General features: G+C 34.4%; 1 protein-coding gene across 3 annotated transcripts; it reads left to right on the top strand.

Moving 5' to 3' along the window:
• Positions 1-43: 43 nt before the first annotated feature.
• On the top strand, positions 44-27,954 carry LOC143234944 (uncharacterized). Of its 3 annotated transcripts, none has more exons than XM_076472643.1 (6): positions 44-195; positions 8,090-8,149; positions 19,526-19,692; positions 25,065-25,320; positions 26,684-27,143; positions 27,369-27,954. In XM_076472643.1, the coding sequence occupies exons 2-6, from the start codon at positions 8,111-8,113 to the stop codon at positions 27,689-27,691; spliced, it is 1,245 nt and encodes a 414-aa protein (XP_076328758.1). In that variant the 5' UTR covers positions 44-195; positions 8,090-8,110; the 3' UTR covers positions 27,692-27,954. The 3 variants fall into 3 exon arrangements, with proteins under 3 accessions (XP_076328758.1, XP_076328757.1, XP_076328756.1); XM_076472642.1 differs by having other exon boundaries at positions 46-195; positions 27,219-27,954; XM_076472641.1 differs by having other exon boundaries at positions 47-195; positions 26,684-27,954.
• The last annotated feature ends 42 nt before the right edge of the window (positions 27,955-27,996 follow it).

The following is a 27,996-nucleotide window of genomic DNA, read 5'->3' as shown; positions in this document are numbered from 1 at the left end:
AAGTTAAACAACTTTCTTACTGGTCCAAATTAAGGAGGAGGGATAGCATAAAAGTGTGTCATCGTTATAAAAGTAACAGCACTGCAGTTTTTGTTCCAAGAACAGTCGTCTTTCTCGTGAAGTAATCTAGATTTGGGACAAATATATCACTTACCAAACAAGTTTCGGACTCGTCGCCAGCTGTAAAGATAACAGGTAGGTTTTTCTGAAAGATCGTTCGTGGTTGTAACTCTTGTTCATGTGGTAAAATCTTACTTACAATTTGCAATCCCAAGAACAAAGAAAGTCATATGGGGCGAATATTTTTCCATACAAGTTGGCCGAACAATGAAATGAATGTGCAAATAGTTTGAATTGAAGAAGCAATAGGTTTACCTGCCAAGAATAGTAAGTAGAATAAACTCTGTTCAAAGACGTGAGTTCGATATACAAGTCATTACCGTATAAAGCTTGCCCTACTTGATTTGATTCAAACAGATTTTGACAAAGTATAGCGTTCGCGTGAATATAAAATATATATAATGTTTTTCATTTACTGTTGATAGTTTATTAACTTCTGTGCCCATAAAGTCTGTTATCACTAGTAAAACTAAGTGGTTGAAATGATACCTTCCTATCAAGTTAGTTCATACGTGTTCGTTAAGTTCTGAAGTTTCTTTATAATTACTGATACATACTTCAGATGTAGTGGAAATAACAACAAATATTCTGTGTCACAATTCGAAAAGAACAAGCACATTTAACGTACTGTTTAGTGTCATAGATAAGTTTGAGAGAAATTATACCATTCAGCTTTTAATAAGTATTTATCGACTGTAAACTTAGATACCTTCCATAAAAATAGTAAAACATCGAAATAATTTTTGTTTGTTTTTTTACATAATACAGCACTTCGAAAATATTTTGTTGCTATTGCCTTAATTAGTATGTTTACTGTTTATAGTACATATGAATAACTTCCTTATTGTAAGGTTTGTTTCACTGCGAATCACCAATGAATTTCCAAAAAGACGAACGTACAATGATCACGCTTAAATTCAAAGAGCAACAAATGATTAAACTAGGTTAGCAGATGGATAATACGCTGGAGCACTGACACAAATTTTTCACAGCAAAGTTATCAGTAAATTCAAAGATAAAATAGCATAAACAGTAAGCTAAATTAAACATAAAATTAATAAAACATGACAGAAATAAATGCAAATGTGTGAATAATAATTGTTGAGAACAAAACATAAAACAAGCCTCTAAATTAAAGAAAAACCTTACAGTAAAGGCAGAATCCTCTCGAAATCTTGGACAAAGATTTCAATAGGACTAAACTCTTCAATCATCATTGGTATATCACCACTTTGCCTGAGCAAACAATAGAACACATGGAAACAAAACAGTAAACACAGTTCAATTCAAACCTGGATAAAAAATAACTAGGAATATGTAGGCTAGTGGAATTTTTTATAAAATAGTCAACAACAACAATGTATAAAAGCTGTTACCAAATAGATAAACAACAAAGAATAGATGACAGAAAGCCGTTCTTAATATATACCACATTCGTCCTTTAACAAGTGTTTTCTCTATTTTATCCAGAACAGGCATAAATATAATCACAAAGTGAACTCGCACAAAACAAAATCAAGACTGAAAAAATACTCACTGAACCTCTCAATAGTTCGTTTTATAGCGAAGAAATATAATAGATTTTTCAAGAGACTAAATAACTGGGCCCGGCATGGCCAGGTGGTTAAGGCACTCGACACGTAATCTGAGGGTCACGGGTTCAAATCTCCGTCACACCAAACATGCTCGCCCTTTCAGCCGTGGGAGCGTTATAATATGATGGTCAACCCCACTATCAGTTGGTAAAACAGTCACCCAAGAATTGACGGTGGTTAGTAATGACTAGCTGCCTTCCCTCTACTCTTACACTGCTACATTAGGGATAGCTAGCGCAAATAGCCCTCTTGTAGCTTTGCGCGAAATTCAGAACAAACCAAACATAAATAACTTATTTTATTACATGCAATTCTTGGTTACATTTGTAGTAGGAAAGAAGAAATACGCGAGTAATGTATTGGAAATTTTAATTTAAAACGAGAGACACGCCTCAGTTGACTGCTCTATCCTTCTACTTTAATCTGAATCCAAGTTGAGCAAAACAAAATGAATTCGTTTATTTTTACTTTCCTTAAGATTGTGCATCCCTTCGTACAAGTATTTATGAAGTATTCTGAAAACAAAAAAATCTGCGTTTCAACGAGAGTGTTTTATTTAGTGTTATAATTAAGCCTTCATTTTTTCCGAGCCAGTTAAAGCATGAAGTTCTTTGCTTTTTCTGATCATTTCTGCTCCCATAGTTCCTTTATACGTATGTTTAAAAATAATGATATATAGCAAGATGTTGTTTTTGTTCTTTTGACTACATTAAAGAGTTTCAAAAACTTTTGTCAACTTTGCAGCTTTTTTGGTAGTGATTAAAACTATGTACCATATAAAAAGTGCTATACCAAAATGTTTTGAAAGGAAAGACTGGTTTATTGATGTTTATACAAGCTTTATTCTAACGCCCCTTGTGACATTATTTGGATGTGAAATTGTTATCTGATTATAATATTTATGAATTACGTTCATATTCGAAAGTTCCAAGGTTTGTTTAAATAGTCAAAAGAACTAAGTTTTACCATAATTAAAAAATGTCCTTCTAATTCTACTGGCCTCAGATGTCTTTCTTCCTATATATTTTCATTATTTGAAATACTTTCAATAAACGTGTAAAGGGTTAAAGAAATTTACTGATTTCTAGCAATGTCATTTTCCAGTTATTCTGCTCCAATACGAATGAAACGAATCGTTATTCCATATGCTACATTTTAATATCACATCCAATAGACTTTTTGTAGAAAGTATAAAGACATACAGTTCAAGTATCACAATACTGACTCCATCTCATAAGATGTTTAACAAAAGCATTAGCATCATTAGTGTCACAAATTACAAAGCCTCGGGTCTTGCTCTACCATATTTTAAAAGGGTTCCTTACTGAAAAGCAATGAGCTAATTTACTTCGACAATGTTAGCTTTCAGAGCAAAATACCATCCTACTTGAAAAAATAACTTGAATTTATTATGCGAGTTTTAGTTTGTAACTTTTATTTTATAATTAGTGGAGATCTGAATAAAAAAAAGCTATTCGCTCTATAGCAAAATTTAACCTTCGTGTAAATATTAACAGATGTCAAGCAATTCATAAACACCAAATCATTTACATTAATTTAGTTTGTGTTCGTTAGCCACCTGAGCACAACTACTCTTTGTAATATTTATGGTTTTGTAATGATTCTTCTATAACTGGGGAAGAATTTACCATGAAAGACCTTTAAGTCAGTGCCAAATGACCACCCTTTAACATTTAAAGCATGAAAAAGGAAGGGTTAGAAGGTGAGGGACATATACATTTCTTAGCACACCTATTATGGCCTTGGCACACATATTAAAATATGCTCAAAAGTTGACGATTGATTATTTTAGTGAATGTTTTTCCAAACCTCAACCTGTGTTTCGGTTCATGGACATTGAAACGTAAGCAACATTGACTTTTATGGGAAAAAATAACGCATATAAAATAATTTCATGCCCTTCTCATTGTTAGAACTTGTATTTCGTAGCTTTAAAAGTCATTTTCAGTTGCTTTGAGGCCCGGCATGGCCAGCTGGTTTAGGCACTCGACTCGTTATCCAAGGCTCGCGGGTTCGAATCCCCGTCACATCAAACATGCTCGCCCTTTCAGCCGTGGGGACGTTATAATGTGACGGTAAAAGATTCGTTGGTAAAAGATTAGCTTAAGATTTGGCGGTGGGTGGTGATAACTAGCTGCCTTCCCTCTAGTCTTACACTGCTAAATTAGGGATGGCTAGCGCAGACAGCCCTCGTGTAGCTTTGCTCGAAATTCAAAAACAAACAAACAAAGTATTTTCTTAACTTATACACTTTTATTTGTTTTTATTAGAGGTTTTCTTCAGCAGAAAATTCGGAATTCCATTTTATTTGTATTTTCTAATTATAAATACTACATTTCATTTAATCTCTCTACTATTTTTTATAAAGGGTTTGGTTTTGTTGTAGGTAAGCGCAAAGCTAGACAACGAGCTGTCGTTGTTCTGTCCCCCAATGATACCAAAACCCCACTTTTTAGCGTCATAATCCTGTAAGCTTACAGCTGAGTCGCTGAGGAACATTTTTTAATGAATAGAAAATTCAAAATTTCAAAATAATCTATGAATATTTTCCAAAACGTCTACCTAAAGTTTTATTCTATTTAAAATAAATTAATTCCCCAATAGAATATTTGAAATGGACCACCATTAGTTAAATAAAAAATATTGAACAAGTTTGTTTACTTTAGAAACTTAAAGTTACGCAAAAAATTATCTTCACTTACCTGTTTTGTACTAACAAGCTGGAGAGAAGACAGCCTGTTAACAAGATCCATTCTTGGGCTACTCGTATCTAATCGAATATTGGGTCATCTTACAGTAGCCATGAACTTAAGTACAAAGTTCATTTGTGCGGGAACGGGATAACAGCAATGGATCCACGTGCATCTAGTTCTTAATAAAAAAGTTAACTTGCCTTTTAAATAATCGCTGTAAGTAGCTTGCGACAACTTAACGTATTAAGAGAAACCGGTAAAGTCCCCCGCTGGTACAGCGGTAAGTCAACAGTTTTACAACGCTAAAATCAGGGGTTCGATTCACCTCAGCAGATAGCCCGATGTGGCTTTGCTATAATAAAACACACACACAGAACCCGGCAAATAATGTAGGAGATATGAAAAACTAGAATTTAGTTTCGAGCAAATACATTACAAAAACCTAAGAAAAAATGAAATCCATCTTGTATTCTGGTTTAAAATCATATAACGTGATTGAAAATGAGGCAGTACTGGATTTATCTAGCATTGGACCTTGAGCTCCCTAACTCCATCATATACTTTTTGAATTATAATTTGTTTCAACGATCAAGTTCATAAAATGACTCACCTTTGTTAAAACCAATAGAGGACTATAAAACAAATGTTAAGCAGCCTAAAAAAAAGAAAGAAATCCATCGCGGGTTCTCGAGCTCTTAAATATTAGACTTTATTAAGTTTTACACCAAGCTAGACATACAGTGTGTGTTTTTCCTATAGCAAAGCCACATCGGGCTATCTATTGAGTCTACCGAGGGGAAGCAACCCCTGATTTTAGTGTTGTAAGTCGACTCACTACTGTACTAGCGGGGAGCATATAGTTATCACAAAATTATAGAATAATTTATATTTATTCAAAATAATGAAATTTAATCATCACATAAAAGAGCAAAGCCATAAGTATTATCATTTTTAAATGGCTACGTATTGATTGTTGTCAAAACTCAGTTAAAATATAAAACTAGATTAAAATGTTTTGTTGAAGGCGTCGAATAAAGACACTCGTACACAGTTCGGTATTTTTCGAAGCCTCCTTATGATACTAGTCTAATTAATAATCCGGCTATGTGGTGTTGCTTCAATAACTAAATGATACTTATGAATTTTGTACATTTATCTAAGCCTTCTAGTGAGTCGCGGTAAATTTATGGACTTCCAATGATAAAATTAGGGTTAGATTCCGAGTGATACACAGAGTGCAGATAGCACACTATGGTACCTAGCGCTAAAATAAACATCTCACCAATCGCAATGTCTTATCACAAGACTTTTAGAAGTCTGTTACAGTTTTCATCACACTAGAACTGTTAACTGGTATACTATTAATAATTAATGAGACAAGCTCAGATTACAACAGTTGTGAATAACACTTACGGCATTTCGGAGACGAAGTATACCTTATATACCTTTGCATTATTCATTATCTTGAAATATAGGTATTTAAACTGAAAATGCTGCGACACATAGACAGTTTGGTTAAAATGATCATACAACTCATTTGGCAGAAAAATCGAAATACGATTTATTCGACAATGTTTTGAACAAGTGCTTTGCGTCTAATAAAAATTATAATAAATATACTGAGTTTTAAAATATTTTCACGTTATTACTTAAACATAAGGCTCACAATAAGTGCTTTGTGCATTGTACCCACCACAGGGATCGAATCTTTACTTTTAGCATTATAAACCTTTCAATTTACCGCTGAACCACATGGGAGAAAGTTTAAAACGAAATAAAACAAAACTTTATGTTTATACACACACACATGTATCCCCAAACAACAAATTTAACTTTATTTTATTTAAGCTTTTTCCGGGGCCTTACAAGAGATAATTTAATATGTTACTTCAAAGATGGGTCACGGGATTGAAGCCCGTCGCCGAAGAAGTTCGTTATTTCAATCATGAAATCATTATAGAATGGAGGTCAATCTCACTATATGTTGGTAAAGAATATTGTAAGAGTCGGCGGTGGGTGTTGTTGATTAACCGCTTTCCTTCTAGTTTATCACTTCAAAATTAAAAACGGAAAGTGCGAATAGCCTTATAGTAGATTAGCGGGAAATTCAACAAATAAATAAAGTAAATTCAAAATAAAACGAAACTTTAATATGTGCGTAACTTTACCAACCTTTCTTGTAGCATATCTGCTAATGCCGTCTTTGGCACATGGTCAGAGTTAGATAAATATTTATTCTGGCATTTCTGCTAATATCGTCTTTGGCACATGGATAGATTTATATAAATGTTTGTTGAGGCATTTCTGCTAATGTCGTCTTTGTCACATAGCACCAGTTAAGTAAACGAAAAATAAACTCAACAAAAATTGAATAACTACGTCTAGATTATACAGGGTGTTCGGAAGGTCACTGTGCACTTGTATATTTATTAACAGACATGTTTCAATATAGAATACAGGAGGTAAATATGAATGACAATTATAAACAATGTTGAAAGTGACCCCTGTTGGCATCAATACAGGCCAGGATCCTTACACGTTCTTCAGTTATTAAAACCATATTGGGATCAAAATCTGAAAGATAATAAAGTATGATTACAAAACTACACAGTGACTTTCCGAACACTCTGTATAAGACCTTTTATTTCGTTGTGTCCATCGAATATTGTAAAGCTTATAATACGTATACCAAAGTAAGTAATCAGTTTATATTCAAGAAACGTTTCGCAAACTGTGTCATTTGTTCTATATTAAGTCTATCGATAACAGTCTTACCAATATTTACGATACCGAGATACTTGTATTCCTGTCATTGCAAGCATGTAAGCTGGATGTTAATTTTTTGTTCATCCAAATAAAAATGGCTTCTTCACGCTCCAGGGCGGCATATCTATATAAACATCACATTACAGAATAAAAAATATTAACCCTTCTTTAGAAGTTTAAAAATATTTTGTTTGTCCACACTAAGTTTACCATGACAAAGAACACAAACAGAACTTGGGCGAACTTTGACACCGTATTTGTACCACTTGTTGCACATTTTGTCGTGAGTTAGGGACTAAAAGCTCATTAGAAAGGTACCTCGTTATTAATTTTAAGGTTTTTTATCTTGTATTTGATTCTTATAAAATTAAAGAAAACTAGAGCATTTTAAAAACGTTGTGATTAAGTACTTGCGAATACGACAAAATTATGATATTGTGCGGGAAATAAGCACTAATTTCATCCATTTTTCTCTTTAGATGTCTGTTTATAAAGAACAATTTTAGCGGTTTTAAGCAAACTAGAAGAGATGCCACTGTGACATTAAATTTACAGGAATTAAAAATGAAAAATAAGACAACGAATGAACAACACTTGCTGGATAATCACCCGTTGAAATTATGTAAATCAGTAATAGCGGAGAGTTAAACTAGTTAAAGTCACTGAGTGGTTATATTTATCAACATTGGGGTCAAGCTTGGAAACATTAATAGATTTAAAATTATTTTGTACAAAGCTTATTAATTGATAATTATGGTATTTAATCTGCACAGTTTTTACTCATATCAAAATTCGTATTTCTAGAGCGTAAAAATATACGCACAAAAAGAAATTATTGCTGTTATTCTTGGTTATATTACATTAACTGATCGTTCATTATTAAATTATTTTCAGGAGGAACGCTTTGCGTGACGAATGTGGCTCCGCACAGGACTGTTAGTACTATATCTGCAGGTATGTTTAATCTCAACTATTCATAGTTTACCAGTTATAAGTAAGACTGAGATATGAAATTGAAATTCTGATATGAAATGCACGTTAATAAAACTGACGAAATAATAAGATGAAAACATGCTCCATCATGCTTCATTTAAGGTTACCTCACATCATGATATTCACGAACTCATCGTTTTCTTCGTCAAATTTAATACAAACTTACTGAACAACAATATTCAGCACATTTGTCTCCATGTCGTGCGTGAGGGGGAAAACGATTCTTGCTTTATTTAGAATTTCGCGAAACGTTACACATGTAACAGATTAGAGGGAAGGTACCTAATCCACAGCGCTCACCGCCAACTTTTAAACTACAATTGTAAGATCAAAAACATTGATCTGGCTGTCACTTTTAAACGCATACATGGCCTCAAGATGCGAAGAGCATTTTTTTCCCTATAGATCGATTGTGAGATCCGAACCATGAAACCCGGGAAGACAGTTAAGCACCATTGGCACGCCCTCGATTCGGGTATAACGCCTTACACTGAATGTTTGTTTAACACATTTTAATTCCTACTTAGATCCACAAATATGTGTAATTTCTGTTACATTTCTTTCAGATTTGATTGAAATGAAACTTACAGGTTTTTCTTTTCTTTTCAAATATCGTAAGCATATTTTACTAGTGTTAAATTTCAATTTAAACAAATAGACAAGTATTTATGAATATCATCGGATTTTCGAAATGTTAAATATCGTCATTCGAAATTATTGGTGTAATACTCTATGAAGAAGATTATAATTTTTTGTTGTTATAATCTTCGTAATATTAAAGAAAATCTATGTTCAACAGGTTCATTACCTTTTATTCTGAACAAAATTTTTAGGTTAGACTTGTCTAGGAAATAACTTTCATTAGCAGAATCTTAAGAATTTACCCAGTAAATGTTGCAAGCAGTTATTCTGAGTCACAAGTGTTGAGGTATTAATTGGCAGCTTGAGGTATTAATTGACAGCAGTATTACTGAATACCTCTTTAGTAAGATCTAGAATAATCCGTGATGACGTGAAAACCCACTTGTAGAGAAAATTATATATGTAAAAAAGCTGCTGGTATGGATAGAGAAAGCATTATGTAGAGGAGCGAACAACGTTTCGACCTTCCTCGGTCATCGTCAGGTTCATCGATAACCGAAGAAGGTCGAAACGTTGTTCGCTTCTCTACATAGTGCTTTCTCTACCCATACCAGCTGTTTCTACATATATAAAATCTAGAATGTAACGGTTAACGAAAGGTGTCATTTCACGGTCTCACCCAAAAAGTGAACCAGGATAAAAAAAAAATTAACTCGTGCTTTCTGATAAGAGGTGGCATCTTCAGAAACTGGTCTAACTGAGAAAAGTAGACCGAAACAAAAGAAATAACCCATATTTACTGACAAGAGGTAGTATCCGCACAAACCGGTATAGCTCAGAAAGGTAGGTGGGCGTAAGGAATTATTAAGTTTTGAAATTTTCAAGCAATATTGTGGAACCGTGAATTGTCAAAAGTCATTCACAAGGTCAAAAGTAGTAATAACTGCGAGGTAGTCTCCTATCCTGAAAATATAATGATACGTTCTTTCTAGAACTTTTAAAATATTTCGTGTTGATGTATAGCGGTTTGTAACAGATTTCTTGCTCTGTCTGTTCTGTTCCGTTGCATCTGTTATTATATCAAGCAGCGATAAGCGTTGTTCTACGTAGTCCTAAGTGATCTGTTAAGGAAATAAAACATACTCTTAACGAGTAAATACTGTCCATGAAGATAAAATCTCGAAAACAAAACATGTCGTATAAGAAGCATGTAAACCAAATTTTTCTTTTAGTCAGTGTTATTCGTTGCATTGTTTGTGTTGCCCTTGCAAGGCAGTCTCAAATGGCTTACGTTACGTTATATTTTAAACAAAGGGAGTTTTTAAACTGGTGTCGTAAAGCAACTTGAAAATAAAGATTATTTTTATTGGTTGATGATGTTACCTATGTTTTGTTCGTAAACAATTGTTAAAGATCATATCCAGTTAGCGAGTTTTATTTGCGTTTTAATAATGTCGGTTACTGAGTGTTTGTTAAAATTCTTGTGCTATGGCAATAAACTTTATTTCTATTATTGTAAGTAACTATTAAAATATAATATCAGTGCGACTTGTTTAATACGTTTTGATAATTTGTAAAATTCGATGTAATAAACAACTTCAAAGTAATCTCAACATTATTATTATTAATATCTTTACGATATTATGTTTTCGTGTAAAGTTCATAAGTTGTTCATTTCAGACATACGTTAATATAAAAAGATAATTAAAATAGGCTTCGAATACCAGTTTCACCGTTTTGTGTTTTGTTTAATAACAGCTATAGAAATTTTTGGTTATAGTTATTAAGAGATTTTCCACCAATAAGCTGATTAAATATTTTTAATTTCATATGTTTATTTTTATTGATATGTACGTACTGTATGCTATAAATTGAAGAATAAAATAAAGTTTAATAGTAAATGTAATAAAAACTTATGACTCGAATCGCAATAAAATGATCAAAGTTAAAGTGAAAACGATAATGATTAAGCTTTATTTTTGATATGATGGCAAATGTTTGCAACCTCAAATCTAGTAAACTATATAATAGGTAAGCAGTAAGACTTGTTTTTATTGTGCATGTCTTGTTTATCTTTAAGAAAAGGTCAAAAAATAGGATAAACATCCTTTATGTCCTCATTAGACACAAAACAATAAGCTACTCGTTTGACAAGTCCAGCTCTTAAGAAACAAGAATAAAGAGATTATAAAAACTAGAACAAAGTCCACTATCGTTAAATAGGTCACATATGAAAGCTCCCACTGAAAAGATATAACGCTGTTGTCAAGCGTAGAAAGTAGGGTTATTACTGGAAGAATTCTTTTGTTTTGACACAAGAGAATGCGAATAATTATAGTGCGCCACTTCTCAGTAGTCAAACTAACAGAATGAAGCTTGAGAAGTGTTCTTCTGTGAGGAAACAAGCCTAAAAGTAATTAATAAATGACGACAAACAATAAAGACTTCTACTTGTTTCTCCCAAGATCATTTTTTACTACATCCCATTCAAACATGTGAAATTTTAAAAAGCATTCACAAATTACAGTGAAGTCAACGAAATAAAAACAATACTTACGCAGAAGTTTCTTGACATCAAGAATTTATTATTTTTTTTACCTTTAGAATTAACATTTTATGTATTAATTTTAACAAGACAATAGTCGTTTGCCTTTTAATAGTAACTGAAACAATACATGTAAATAAATATTCTGTTTAAGAGGTTGTATTTGTTTAATATTTTGTAGTATAAACGTAGCAATAAAGCATTGTTAGCTTTCCAAAAACATTCCATTTAACTGTGGTTTTGATTAATTAAGGTGCTGAGAATTTTTAACTAGACTATCAACTTTCGAAACAAACAGCCCATAAATAGCAAACTGAATTGTTAAAGCGCACAGGTGACGCTCGTACAGAAGTCACAAACGGTGAATAATCGGAAATAATTGATTTATAATTAGTACAATATATTATTACAACAAGAAAGAATCGTCAACAGTCAGGGCTGTAAATAGTTCTCAAGTCGGTCAAGAGATAAAGCTATGAACTAAACGTTTGCACTTGAAAAAACCTCGGATCTATTCTGTAAACTATATGCCGCGGCTGAAAATATTATTTTAACCTGTGTTTTCAACGCTTTTATTTAAATGTTAACAAGAAGCTCATGATGCTAAAATCAAGAAAATGTATAATGATAATCTTATACCTAATACATAGAATGCTCAGGGATATCAGTATTACAAACGCTACGCGTAGTGTCTAGAAACAAAACAGTCTTATAGGTACGAGAATCAGTGAAGTATTGAATCAGTTTTCGATTGATAGACTGCCGGTCACTCAGTGAAATATATGGATCAGTGTTAGTTTATTGCGTATATTCAGTAACATCGTGAAAGTAAATTAATTTGTTCGTAGTTGTAGTATTATTAGCGAGATGTTTGTGTTGAAGCGTCATTTGTAAACCTAAGCCTACTTGAGAAGGTAGCCTGTAAAAACGTTAAGGAAGAAATAAACTAGTCTATCATTGTTACGTAGGCTGAGCTTTGTCTTATTTTTCACTAAATACTTTAAATGAATTAGTCCAATGAGAAACCAACGTTACAACACTAATGTCAGAAATAGAATTATTTTGGTGACAATAAAATAGAATATTGTTTATTTCATATTAAAGCCACAGTAGGCAATCTACTGTGTCAAATGCGGATAGGCCAGGTATGGCCAAGTATGTTATGGCGTTCGACTCGTAATCCGAGGATCGCACCAAACATGCTTGCCCTTTCAGTCGTGGGGGCGTTATAATGTGACGGTCAATCCCACTCTTCGTTGGTAAAAGAGTAGCCAACGAGTTGGCGGTGGGTGGTGATGACTAGCTGCCTTCCCTCTAGTCTTACACTGCTAAATTAGGGACGGCTAGCGCAGATAGCCCACGAATAGCTTTGCGCGAAATTCCAAAACAAACAAATGCGGATAATTGAACCTTGGATGTTAACGTTGCGTGTCCATAAACTTATTGCTGTCTCACCAGAGGACGTTAGAACATTGAGTAAACTTTAATTTTCGAAGTGATCTCACAAGGTGTTATGGAAGGTTTGTTAAAGTTAATGAAACAATTAAAAGAAAGTCGGGGGAGGAAGAGAAAGAAAATTAAAAGAAGATTAAGATATAAGATATGGGAATTTAAAGTGGAATTTGAAAACGAGAGGTAATTTTATAGAACAATTATAAACAAAAGTAAATCTGATTGAAAGCAACATACACAAAGGTATGGCAAATTATAAGAATACTAAACAGGCATAGAATTACAAGGGCTGTAATGACAAAGTTGAAGAATAGTAATATTATAACATTAAGATCAATGAGTTGGGAAAAACCCAATGATAAAATAATACATTGGTAACAAGAATTGGTAAATAGAAAGATCAAAACAGCAACATCTCTCTCTGCATTTGCCTAAGAATTCCAGCTTCAAAAACCACATACTCTACAGTATGTAATAGAAGAATTTATTTGGTCTGTACTTATCATCACTACTTTTGTGCCATCAGTTACTGCAGGACCTTCCTGAACTATATCAATATTAATTCAGGTCAAAAATTCACCAACATTGTCTGATTAAAAAAATTAATAAATTATAAGGGAAAAATATCATGAGAGGTATTTCGCGATCAATTCGAAATAATTTTCAAAGTTAACAGGTGAAACAGTGAGCGACAAACTATTAATTTTTGCTTTCTATTTAAAATGACCAGTTTTGACAGCTTTAAATAATTTTCCAGCTGAGAGCCGTTACAACTATTATCGTTAAGTAGCGATCTTATACAACAGGTTTGGAGTGATATGTCATAAATATCCAGTGTCAAGTTGCAAAACTGTGTATAGAGAGAAAATAAGAGACCTGAGCCAAAGTTGTGGAAGATTTAAAAGACTTGCCCAATTAACTTATCTAGACACTCTTCATGAAAATGTGGATTCATTGTTACATAACTTATTTGTATATGCATTAACAGAAGAAAAATATGAGAATTAGACTGAATCAAGGAAAGTTTACATTGTTAAAGAATCCCTGTAGATGGTGTTAAAATTAGAAAGCATTAAAGTCACAGATTAACAAATAACACAAATTAGACTGAGTAGTATTGAAACATCAATTTCCTCTAACGATAGTCTACACTCTACAGGAATTAAAAGGATTAGTTGGACAGTTAGGTACACAGAATGAGGGGGGACTTAAACCACAAGACAATAGTTGTTTAATATAGGATATATTGCCAGGAACTGCTCACAAAAGTTTATAGAGAATAAAACCTCTTCCCAAAGGATACCAGAAAGAGGGACCAGGTATAGATGTGAGAAACCTGGCCATTATAGCCGAAAATGTGAGGAAGCAAAAGCTGTTAATACTTCAAAAGGATGACTTTTCGAGCCCAACCAAACCAAAAGAATAACAAAGAGCCAACCAAACATCAAGAAACAAGAATTAGTTGAACATATGGGACGGACTTCAGCTGAGAATACATTATTTGCCTGAAATGAGACAAGAAGCTCATTATTTAAATAAATCAAGCCATGGTTTCATAAGCTTAATGATGAAAAGCCTTGCAATATGTTGATGGAAACTGATTCTATGATTACAACATTTTGACGCAGCGCAAGAGTACAATGTGATTCATTTCCAATATCATAACATATCCTCTTGTGAGCATAATGAATCACATTGCGAAAGGACGCTTAAACGTTAAAAAGATGCTGAAGCTAATAAGAAAAAAGAATGGTTGTATTACGTTGGATGCCCGGGATCTGTAAAGAATTGGGTAAGATGTATGAAATGTGCTGTGAGTGAAAAAGTCTGTAAAAGAAATAGCACAAGCAGTTGCTTCAGTATTGTTTTGGAGCACTGTGGAAACAAATATACTATGTTTATAATCAACTATATCACAAATAACTAGAAATATATATCAGAAAGCAGAAATTCTACAAGAAAAATCTGTCAACGAATTTTTTTCAAGATTTTCCCACCTATGGAACTTCACTCAGACTACGGTTGAAAGTTTGGGCTGGTATATGTTTTAGAACCTTGGAATAAAAAAAACACGTTATCAACCCTTCATTCATCTTCTTACAGCATGGAGAAGATATACAACTGCACACTGTCAAATGAAATAGATACCTCTGAGGATAAACATAAGAAAACATAGGATCAGTATTTTACATTGTTACTGATAAGTTATTATACATTAATACATGAAGCTAAGGCAACACACAATCATCATTGTTGTTTAGGAAAGACATTAATGTACCATTAGATTTTTTTGTACTCTCATCAGGAGAAAAGTCAATTAAAGAAGTCTTAAATTATGTACAGAAATTAAGGAATGCCATTGATATCATACGTGGCTTTACCTGGGAAAGATTTGGATTAGTTAGTGATAAAATGAAAAGCTGCTCTGATGTTAATGCTGATAACACTGAATTCCAATGAGGTAATATAGTAATGTTATACAATCTCTGCTGCACAAAAGACCAAACTTTATAGTTAAATAGGTGCTTGAAAGAGACACATGTTGCACTGAAAAGAATAAATTATTTCGTTTACATAATCAAGAAGGTTAGGTTATCCAAGTCAAAGATCATCCACTACTATTGTCTTTGTAAATATGTCAGTTAAATAATGGTGAACTTAGTAACTACAGAGATGAATTTATAAAGTGGCACTCAACCTGCTGAAGAACCCAGAATTAGCATCGAAACCTTTTTATAGGACAAACAAGAATATAGCCACTACTGGATTCACTTAACCACCTACGTAGGTAGTATTTACTCATTGAAAGAGCAGTTAGTGATAAAAAGGGACAAAAGACCATTTTCATCTGTATGATAATGGCCTTGAAGGAGAAAAGCACTAGAAAAAAATGGACAGTTTAGTGTAATCTTTTATTTTTATATGAGGATTATTCAAGGTATTACAGAACTCAAGAAGGGGCAGTGTCGTGTACTATATTTTTAATATTATAACTTAGAACTTGAATGTGTGTGTTTAGGTGTTTTATTTATAGCAAAGACACATCGAGTTATCTGCTGAGCCCATCGAGGGGAATCAAACCCCTGATTTTAGCGTTGTAAGCCCGTAGACTTACCGCCGTACTAGCGGGGGGCGTAGAACGTGAGGCTTATGTTTATACCAAGTGATACTTTTAATTATAGAAGGAAAAGATATATCAGTATATCAAATTTGGAAAAAAAAATGTATAAAAGTTAAGCAGGTTTTCTGTACTTTCGGTGCAGAAGAAACTCAATCAAAATTGGATTTCAACTATTTCTTAACGGATAGCCTTGAAATTTCATATGTGAAGTAAGAGTCCAGTAAAGCATAATCACAGACAATATGGGATAGTTTAACGTATCACAGTTTGAGATACCGTAGGCGCAATATCACCAAACTATCACTTCTGTTAATAACACACAGCAGATTCTCTTGGCCGCACGATACACTTTTGTATGTCTTGATCTTTGAACAGAAATTCCATTGTGAAGAAAAATAAAATACATAAAACAAGTACTTTAATCCATTTTGCGCTGCATAATTACAATGTTACAATGAATTAATTGCAGAAGCAGTGAATAAATTTGGTATGAATGAAGAAAATAGACTGATATTCCTCTATTGCATGAAAATGAATTTAATTAATGTTTACAGTTTAAATTGTGACTCGTTGTCATTCACTCAATCAGTGTCACACCAGCATAATATCTGTAAAAGTAAAGTGAGTCATACTATTCCCAGCACTAGAGTAATGAATACACTCACAACTCCTAAGACAGAACAGAAACTCAGTATAGAAAACATGTAGAAATCAAAATTGTGATTGCTGAAGGTTACTTTACGCCATAGCTTGAAGTGGTAAAATGTTTAAGACAAAGTTAAGCTATTGAGAGCTCTGAAGACGGGTATGTGGAAATAGCCCTATTAAAAACGAAAGAAGGTACAAAGCTCGAACTCATCAAAAATAACTTATAATTTTGGTAGATGACAATTCAATGGAGCTCTTATCAATGATCTAGATGTAAGAACAGGTTTTATACAAATGGTAATATACACATTGCTATAGAAAGGATTTAGTAGATGTGTTTAGGAAAGATAACCAAACCAAAAAGTTGCAATGGACTCAGAATTCAAAGAGTAAGATAAGCAAAACAGGAGGAACATGTTTGTTTATTTCTTGTTAAGCGAAGAACTACACTATGGGCTATTTGCGCTGTGCTCACTTCGAGTATCAAAACTCAGTTTTTAGCAGTGTGAGTCCTCAACTTTACCGCTCAGCTACTGGGAGGCAGAAGGAAAATGCCTTTGAAGGTGAATCAAAATTACATCTATTTAAGAATAATCAACGATAGTTTGTTTAACCGCAAAGTTGAGACTAAGATCATGGTCAATGTACAAGAACTACAGTAAACTGGGGATCAGCACAAGTGTAGGTTACGTAGTTACGTATTGGAAATCTATACAGAACTCGTAACACCCTGATTACTGATAGGTATATCCACTTCGTTATTTTCTCAGGAACAAGACCTATTGGATAGGAATTCATAATACAACAAGATAGCGAGTCTAAATATGCAACAAAAGAAATTATTGTTTGTTTTGAATTTCGTACAAAGCTATGCGAGCGCTATCTGCGCTAGCTGTCCCTAATTTAGCAATGTAAGATTAGAGAGAAAGCAGCTAGTCATCACTACTTACTGCCTACTCTTGGGCTACTCTTTTACCAAAATATTGAGATGTGCCGCCACATTATAACGTCTCTACAGCTGGAAGGACGGGTATGTTTGGCGTAACGAGAATTCGATTTCGTGACACTCAGATTGTGAGTCGAGAGTTCAAACCATTTGGTCATGTCAGGTCTCAAAATGGAATGAAACGATACCCAGAAGTAAAAGAGGCCAGTGGAAAACTTACAACCATTACTTGGCCTAGGCAACGTCCCAGTATGAATATTTGTAAATTCTGTATAGTATTATATGGAAACCTAGAACGTCAAACAGTAAACAAACAAATTGTTGAAGGAAACTGGGAAATATATTTCACATTCATAAATTTGTTTACTTATAGTAACATGAACATAAATTGTGAACTTTTAAAGCCAATGGGATATACTAGTATTTTGTACAACGTATTGTATTTTATTTTGTATTGCTGTAACATTGTTTTTCAGTTATGCTGGCTCCATTTTTTAATTATGTGGTGAAAATAAGGCCACGCCCATCCTCGTAAGAAACATAAAATTAGTATTCTGTAACATTCCTACAGATTACTTCATTGTTGGATGTTGTAGGTCAAAGTTTACAAATGAATGAAAACCCTTGGTAACGGTATTATAAGTAGCGTACAAATAAATGTATGTGTACAGTTTCATGGCTAATTGATTGACTAGCATTGCGATAAATAAGAATGACACAAATACTTCACTGATTGTTTTTGTTTAATTTATCACAAAGCTACACGATGGCTATCTGCGCTAGCTGTCCCTAATTTAGCAGTGTAAAACTAGAGGGAACCCACCGTCAACTCTTGAACTACTCTTTTACCAACAAACAGTGAGATTGACCGTCACATTATAACGTTCCCACAGCTGAACGAGCATGTTTGTTGTGACGGGGATCCTACCCCGCGAAACGTTGCGTCAACCACTTGGCCATGTCGGTCCGTACTTCAACGACCCACTGGTTTCCTACCAACCGAAAACTGATACAAGACTTACCTGATTCTCGTGTCTATACAATTTCCAAACTTTCTCTGTTGTTAATATTCCCAAACATTTTAGGTATTCTAAGAATACTTTCGTAACCTTATTAATGTTAACGCCATGGCCCTCTAACTTTAGATTAGTTAACTAGGCCGTGTGTTCTGTTTTACACATAATCATGCCACAGTTGAGGGAAAAACGCGACCTGGCTAACTAATGAGTTAATTTTTACCGTAAACTTCTCATCAACGCTGTTAAATGTAACTACCAGATTGGCCGCCAGTTTCGATTTCGTTCAAGTAACACAGTCTTTTTTTTTTTTTTTTTTTGGCCGCACCTTTTTTCACACCTAAGTTGTTTTTTATTAGACTGTCGATAACTAAATGCACATCACTATCTGAAAATTAATGCATTTATTATAAATAATGTTAAGACTAATATAGAAAAACGAAGTAAATCAAGATATTGGCAACTGTAAATGATAGTAGACTGTCATAAGAATCAAAATGATTCTAGATAAACTATCATAAGTAGTGTTGACAAACTTTTAACACTAAATGAATACTACTCTTGCAATGATTTATTTATAACATTGACAATCTGCTGTAAATATCATTAGTGGGTGCTTCTCTTTAATAGATAACATTATGTCAATTTTAAACATAATACGCACACTGTTATCGTCTATCGGTTTTACCGCAAACTTTATGAGTTCTTCAGTTGAAACATTATATATATCATGATGAAAGTAACTTAGTTTTATATCACATATAAATCTCCAAGCTTTTTAACAGAAATAACGAGAAAAACTTTCTGTCTGTTTGGGGTTTATTCCTTTTCTTCTAATTTGTAATTTCGGTACAGAATTTCTTCTAAGATCACATGATCTAAAATATGTATCACCTTGAACCTCATAGGCTTCAAACGTTACTAAAGGAAAATGTGGTCTTATGTTGTTACTACAGACACAGTACTGTTATAAGTAGAGATAATTATATCACATTGATGCGTAATAATAGTTTTTATTATATTTTAGGCCACATGGGCCCAGATAAATGAATTGACGCCAATCACTGCAATGCCGCAACTGATCTCTTTAGATGTCCAGTGTGAGAAGACTGGTATGACGGTCAGTGTCCAGTTTGACAGGCCTTACAATGGGATTATTTTTTCTAAAGGATACTATAGTATCCCCAGTTGTCAGTAAGTACAGAAATTACCTTTACTTATTTTATTATGTTTCATTTAGAGCAAAGCCACAGTGAGTTGTGTCTACCGCGGGAAATGGAACCCCAGATTTTAGCGTTTCAAGTCAGTAAACTTTCTACTCTTCCACCCGGGGAGCATACAATGGATCTATTCTGTTTCATGCACCCCGTTCAAATGGGGGAAAAATTATTTTGGAAAATAGTTTTTAATGCTGAAATTTTGTAGAATGGACGGCAACTGCCTGTTGTGGAGACACAAGTGTAGAAGACGACGTTTTGAAAGTTCTCCGCCTTTTGTCTTCAGGACAGTGTGTAGGTAGGTGTTGTCGGTCTTTTATAGTGTCCTGGTGGATTGTGGAAAAAACTAGAATCATCGATACAGACAAATTCTGGAAGACAAGAAAAATCAATGAATCATTTTATATTAACATTATTAAACCTTCACTAAACAGAAATTCCAGATTACGGGTGAGTAACCTGTGGCTGCCATTGGTTGAATCTACAGAAAATCTCTCCTCCAATCAGAAACAGTAATAATCCAACCAATCATAACACGCTCTCCATAATCCACCAGGACACCATAAAAGACCGACAGTACCTACACACACAAAGTAATGAATGACTTTTTCATTACCTGGTCCTACTGTACCGATCTCGTCAACGGTCCCGCCGGTAATCGTCGACGGCCTACCGCCTCACCTTTCGCCTCTTCAAGTTGCCACGTTTATTATCCAGGCTAAGCCTGGCGCCTCCTTAGACCCTTCCAGAACGCGAATTCTACGCCGAGGGGGATTTCTTCTCCAGCCGTCAACGCCTTAAGACTTATCTTACTTTTATGTACCATGGGATACCCCTATTAAAATCAGATGTGCACCCACCAAGAGCCCTACTAATCTGTTCACTGTTTTCCTGAGAAGAGTACACCACTCCATTCAATCAAGTGAAATCAAATGCTCCGTTGAAAACCAAACCAAATCCGTGATATACGCCGTGCACTGGATATACTCGAAATCCTCCCAGCAAGCTACCAACTTTATGAAAATTGTAACACCCAGTAAACATATTGCCGATACCATTCTACGGAATGGCTGCTACTATCACATCTTTCATTTTAGTGCCGAACGCCCCCGACGCCACCCAACCAAACCAAGAACACCCAAGCAACCTGAACCTGTCTTGCAACCTTACGGAATATTCACTCCGCCCATCGACCCTCCGCAAGCTATAAACCAATCATCCGACAAGTGTACCCAAACAGATTTCAGTAAAAAATATCCTAGAGCATCCAAACCACCACTGAAGAGACCAAAACTTGTGAAGCCTCTGCTTCGACCGATAATGTCCTAACAGCAGACGCTGTTTCTCAAACAAACACAGCCATGATTCATCAAGAAACCCAGTATCCTGGAAACATGCGATTCACGAGAGCATCCAGCAAGTTAGCACAGAAAGAACTCCAGTTTAGAAACACTCTGCCTAGAAACAAGAAGTTCCTCATCTCTCCTCCTTCGCCCAAGCTAAAATCAGACCTATGCATCGCAGATGATCCGCCATGTCCTTCAGAACATTCGTCTTCTTAGTTTTAAACGCATCCTAGTTGCAATGTATGTTTATTATTATCATTTGCACATCTCTTTGTTATTGTTAGTGCTATTGTATATCTCTTGTAATTAATCCTTGTATTTTTATTTCCTTACAGCTCTTCTTCCGGGCACGGTCAGGGCCTTTATTCGGTGCCCTGGTCGTGAAAGTGGGTTTTCTTGGGGTACTCTCATTTCCCCCCCCCCCCACAGCAAAAGTTCCGTTTCATAGGATCTATAGATTCCAGCCCTGAAAAGAGGTCCGTCACTTTAGTACCTAAATTTTAAGTATTTAAAGTCCAGTTAATCCAAGTCATGAGTCTTAATTATGTCGGCGTGCTGTGTTTGCATCTCTCTGCTCCCTTCACTTCGACAATATTTACATCACGTAATTCTTCGAACACTTGTGAATGTTGTGCTGAACCTTTTCCTTTCGTTCTTCGTTTTCTCTCCGGCTCGTCGGCCCACTTGTCAACTGTTTCCCGACGCTCCTCAGTTAAATACATAAAACTGTGAACTTCAAGGTCATTAGTGACCATCGCTCTTGATTAACAACCAACAAGCCACTCAAATTCACTTAATTATCTTCGTGATCAGTTAACTAATTTATTCTTGCCTCGTGTGGGGTAAAGAGAAACAATAGTTTCTGACCGCCTCTGGTTATTTTTCGTTCACCTTTGGAGAACGAAATTATAAATTAACCTAAATGCCTATCAAGTATTTCCTTCCACACACACTGACCTAAAGACAAAAGGTGAAATACTTTCGAAACGTCGTCCTCTACACTAGCGTTTCCACAACAGGCAGTTGCCGTCCATTCTATAAAGTTTCATCATGAATACCCTGCCTAAACAATCTACCAAAGTTTTTAATGCTGATTTCAAATATATCAAATAAAATTTGGAGAAATGAAAATAAATATTTTTTTTATATTCTTTTATTTTGCTAGGTTAGGTGAGTTTGTTTGTTTTTTTGAATTTCGCACAAAGCTACACGAGGGCTATCTGTGCTAGCCGTCCCTAATTTAGCAGTGTAAGACTAGAGGGAAGGCAGCTAGTCATCACCACCCACCGCCAACTCTTGTGCTACTCTTTTACCAACGAATAGTGGGATTGACCGTCACATTATAACTCTCCACGGCTGAAAGGGCGAGCATGTTTAGTGTGTCAAAGATTCGAACCCCCGACCCTCAGATTAAGAGTCGAGCGCCTTAACCATCTAGCTATGCCGGGCCATTTCTTAATTGTTTGACAATCACAAGAAGTATTATGAAAATAAAAAGCTATAATTTTAATGACAAAATCATAAACATTAACTAATAAGTCTTCACAGATATAAATATCTTAGTTTGTTCATAAAACTTACTTACTAAAGCTTCTAACCCGGATGCTATAAATTGGGCTACTCTTTTACCAACGAATAGTAGGATTGACCGTCACATTATAACGCCCCCCACGGATGAAAGGTTGAGGATGTTTGGCGCGACGGGGATGCGAACCCGCAACCCTTAGATTACGAGTCGCACGCCTTAACACGCTTGCGCATGCCGGGACAAGGTTGGGTGAGTCAATGTATCGTTATATCAAATTATGCTAATTAGTGAATGTGTGTGTTTTCTTATAGCAAAGCCACATCGGGCTATCTGCTGAGTCCACTGAAATTAATGAATATTTACATGCTTATTCAAATAAGAAATATATTTAATTAAAAATTATTTGAACAAAGAAGGTTTTTCCAGTTTTTTCCTTTAAAAATAAATTATCCAAATTTTAATTTATATTTCTGAAATCTGAAGCAAATTGAAAGTACTTGGAATGTGGATAAGAGACTTAACAAGTGAATCATAACATGATTATTTGTTTTCTTATAGCAAAGCCCCATTATCGGGTTTTTGCTGAGCTGGCAGGAATTACTTTTTATGAAAACTAGTTTTATGTGTTATAAAGTATAATAATCGAAAAGAGCAACTGTTTGCCGTAGTGTTACACTTTATTTTCATATAAAAAAGTATAAAGTCGTCACTTGTACAGCGTTCAGGTTCCTCAAGTAGACGTAATTGTCTTAATTTGTCGAAACTGTTGCCTATGTGCAGAGAATTACACCATCGATCAAAATAAGCATCATTTTCGTGGATGAGTTCCATATAAGTTGATTATTTTGCTTGCAATAGCCTCGAACGTTTTGGCGATAAGCCTCAGGTACTAACTCGTATGCTTTAAGGCAATTGGTGCAATCTTCTAGAGAGAGAGAGCAGAATAAGCGTTTTGGGGTTTACCAGTCAAAACACTTTGTAATAATAATGACCATTTTGTGATGGGCCATTCCATGGTTTGCACAACTTTTTCACACGTGAACACACGAACTGTGGATCTCCAAGTTCACAATATGACACACTTAACTACTAGACCACATCCGGCCCGCGTGTAGCTGTGCACTAATAAACGAAAATGTTTGTTTGTTTGTTTTTAATTTTGGACAAAGTTACAGGAGGAATATCTGTACTAGTCGTACCTAATTCAACAGTGCAAAACTAGTCATCACCATCCACCGTCGCCAACTCTTGGGGTACTCTTTTACCAACAAATAGAGGAATTGACAATAATATTATAACCCCCTCACGGCTGAAAGAACGAGCGTGTTTGGTCGCGACCCTCATATCGCGAGTCAAGCGCCCAAACAAGCAAGAATGAAGTAGGTTTAACGAAAAAAAAAAAGCGAAATGTGTAAGAAATCTCATTGGCTGTGATTTTATTCTAAGTTGTTGTTGCTGAATAGAAAAAAAATTAATATACAAATTACTTTAAGCTCTAAGCTTACAGTTTCAGTCGAAGATTTTTAGCTGACGTTAAGATATCCATATGTTACTAATATAAAATACAAATTGTCGCAGTTACGTATTACAATTCAGTAAATTTACAACTTAGCAAGGAGATATATTAACATCATTAAATCTATATTGGCCATGCTGCTCATGTTTAAAATATTACTCTCAAAGATAACTTTTTTTATATGCTTAGACCAATATATTTCCCAAAACTGTTAGTGATGTACGTCTGAGTCTGAAACGTTTTCCTCAGTTTAAAGTGTATTGATATCTGTATATTTTTATAGCAATTATTAAATAAGTGTTGTTGTTCCTATTTTAATTCAAAGAGTATTTCCACATTCAAATATGTTTTCTGGTATAAACAAAACCATCATAGTCCTGGATACTAAAAACGAAAAAAGTTCAAATGTCACATATTTGCGTCGTGCTCCGATATATATTTTTATTACTACATTTGCAAAAAATTTCCCAATATAATCCTGATCTCTTATTTATCTAGAATATGTTTTTTTTTTTTTTTGTTGCTTTGGATGAGTGCTGAATTTAATTTATTTGGTTTTGGCATAAGACTCTAAGTAATTATTTCGAAATACATAATGAAGTTAATTTAGCAACATAATATTTGATGCAATTGAGTATTATTCATTTCGGGTTTGAAACAGATACGCTTAAACCCATTGAAAATTTTGAATAAAAGTTTGCATATTCATAGATGGTAATTCAAAATTAATATATGCATATGATGGATATATTGGAAATATTTGGTGTTTATTTTTCTTCTTTCACTGCCAATAATTTCTCAAAGAATTTGCTAATAATAGATGTATTTTCGTTTTTAAGTCTGTATTGTCCACAATTTCAGAATAAATAAAAAGCAACTCCATTTTTGACATTAAAACCTTACTTTGAACCAATTTGAAAAACAGAGAAAATAAAAAAGAAAGTAATCTTTGTTTTCAGATACGTAGAGGTAGATTCTAGACGTTCTGATTACACGTTTTTTATACCAAAAGAAGACTGTGGTACTGTGACATTTCCAGACTCCACAAACCCACACACTATTCTAAATTTTGAAAACATCATAATATTTCAAATGGACCCGAGCTTCCAAGAAGTATGGGATTTAGCCAGAAGAATTTCTTGTCAATGGATTGATACTTATGAAAAACGTATTGAATTTCAACCGTTCGTTGTGGACATGTTGGATGTTGTGTCGGTAAGGTATTGAAACTTATTTATTAATATAACTCAATTTTTACGATACTTGTGCAAAGTAAGTAATGAAGTTTTGTTCATTTTAATTAGTAATGCATATTCACACAAATAATATAGAAAAATTTCGTGTTTTAAATCTTTATGTTACTTACTATCTTCAACTTATAATTCCTATTTGTTTTGGTGATAAATAACAGTAAGTATTTTTCTTCGAGCATTTTTCTATAAAATCGGTTTCATTTTTACTATCACCAATTTTAATTATTGGCTCAACATATTAAATAACATCTCTCCATTGTTGTGATCAAAACCAGTCATTAATTTAACCTAACATTTCCTTGTTTTTATTCGGTTAAGAAATTAGTGGTGTATCACTTTACACAATATTTACTTTATTTTTCTCATTTTCTGTTCTTTAAGCTGATCACTGGCTATTCTTCCACTGAATATAATTCCCCAAATATAATTATTAGACTCGTCTATATTTCTTACCGTAAAATAATCACTATCTCTAAAATCTAAAATTTATTTTGAGCAAACTACGATTAATGACGCTTTGTCTGTTACAATGTGTAGAAATATCTATTTCTTATTTCCTTTCGGGTGTTCATTTGTGTTCAGGAGATTCATTCTAGCCCACTTAGTTATGCGGTTATTTCAAAAACAATTTGTTTCTTTAACTTTACTTTTTTTATAATAAAACCTTGATAATTGTCATGGTATTCAAAACAAAATATAATTTATCTGCCATGCATAAAGTATTTATCCAGCACACGCTCATGGGAGCATTGAAATCTCCTAACACAAAGAAAGCTCAACCTTTACATTTCTGACAACATTTTAACTTTTCATCGCCTGTAATCTTTAATACAATTAACCTAAATTACTACCAACAAATTATTAATTTCGGATTATTTGAAAGTTATTTCATTAAACGTATATTTTACTCATCATAAAAATTAAATCTGTATTCATATTTTATTAGATTCACTTTCTTGTAATACAATATTAATTTGCATGTATTTAGTTTTTAATAACAGACGCAATCATAAAAAAAAAACTTTACTGACAATAGATTGATATTCTTAGGAATCATACTGAGTTTTTAACCTTTGTTGTAAAAATGTTGGCTGTTGTGAGATTACTATATTAGTGAACTTACTTGGTGGACTTAAAGAAATAAATTAGTATTTGCAAATTTTGATAACTTTAGATCAGTTAGAGAATAAGGCACTTTTGCTCTAACATCCACAAGTATGCAAATGTATTCCTTCCTAATACCTAATCTAATAAACTCCCTAATATCAAAACATAGAAATGAGATGGGATAAAAGTTATTTTATATAAATATCTTTTTCTCAAAGGTCCCTTTTCAAGGTGACAAAATCGAATGTTGGATGGATCTGCAAATAGGTACCTTTCCTGAAATACAACCAATCAATGGAATTGTAAAAATTGGCCAAGAAATGTCTATCATAATATATATCGGAAGAAATACTGTAGACGTTGATGTTCGTGTAAAAGACTGTTACGCATTTGATACTCCTAACTACAATGACAGTGCCACCAAAAGGCTTCAGCTAACGGACTTAGAAGGGTGTCCTGTCCAGCAAAAGTTGATTGACTATTGGAAACGTACATTTCAAACAGGAAATACTGGAGCTAGCGTTATAGCTTTTACATCTCTCAATGCTTTTAAGTTCCCAGACGTAATGGATGTTTATATAACTTGTAATATTGAAGTCTGTAAACAACGTTGTATAAATCGTTGTCCAGGAGAGCCAACAAATCCTGTGACAATCACTCACCCTCCCATAACACGACCTCCAAGCACTAAACCACCAATAACACGGCCTCCATATACTCGACCTCCAATCACTAGACCGCCAATTATTCAACCTCCATTCACCAGACCACCAGTTACTCATCCTCCAATAACGCGACCTCCAATCACGAGACCTCCATACACTAGACCTCCATTCACAAGACCACCAGTTACTCGTCCTCCAATAACACGACCTCCAATCACTAGACCTCCATACACTAGACCTCCATTCACCAGACCACCAGTTACTCGTCCTCCAATAACACGACCTCCAATCACGAGACCTCCATATACTAGACCTCCATTCACAAGACCACCAATTACTCGTCCTCCAATAACACGACCTCCACATACTCGACCTCCGATCACTAGACCGCCAATTATTCAACCTCCATTCACCAGACCACCAGTTACTCGTCCTCCAATAACACGACCTCCATATACCCGACCTCCAATCACTAGACCGCCAATTACTCGTCCTCCAATACACGACCTCCGTATACTAGACCTCCATTCACAAGACCACCAATTACTCGTCCTCCAATAACACGACCTCCATATACCCGACCTCCAATCACTAGACCGCCAATTACTCGTCCTCCAATAACACGACCTCCGTATACTAGACCTCCATTCACCAGACCACCAATTACTCATCCTCCAATAACACGACCTCCAATCACTAGACCACCAATTACTCGTCCTCCAATAACAAGACCTCCATTCACTAGACCACCAGTTACCCATCCTCCAATAACACGACCTCCAATCACTAGACCTCCCATTACACGACCTCCATTCACAAGACCACCACCTCCATTCACAAGACCTCCAATCACTAGACCACCAGTT

Source organism: Tachypleus tridentatus, chromosome 12 (assembly GCF_004210375.1).
Source record: "Tachypleus tridentatus isolate NWPU-2018 chromosome 12, ASM421037v1, whole genome shotgun sequence".
Lineage (NCBI taxonomy): Eukaryota > Metazoa > Arthropoda > Merostomata > Xiphosura > Limulidae > Tachypleus > Tachypleus tridentatus.
Note: the sequence above shows the minus strand (reverse complement) of the source record. Positions and strands in the feature narration are given on the sequence as shown.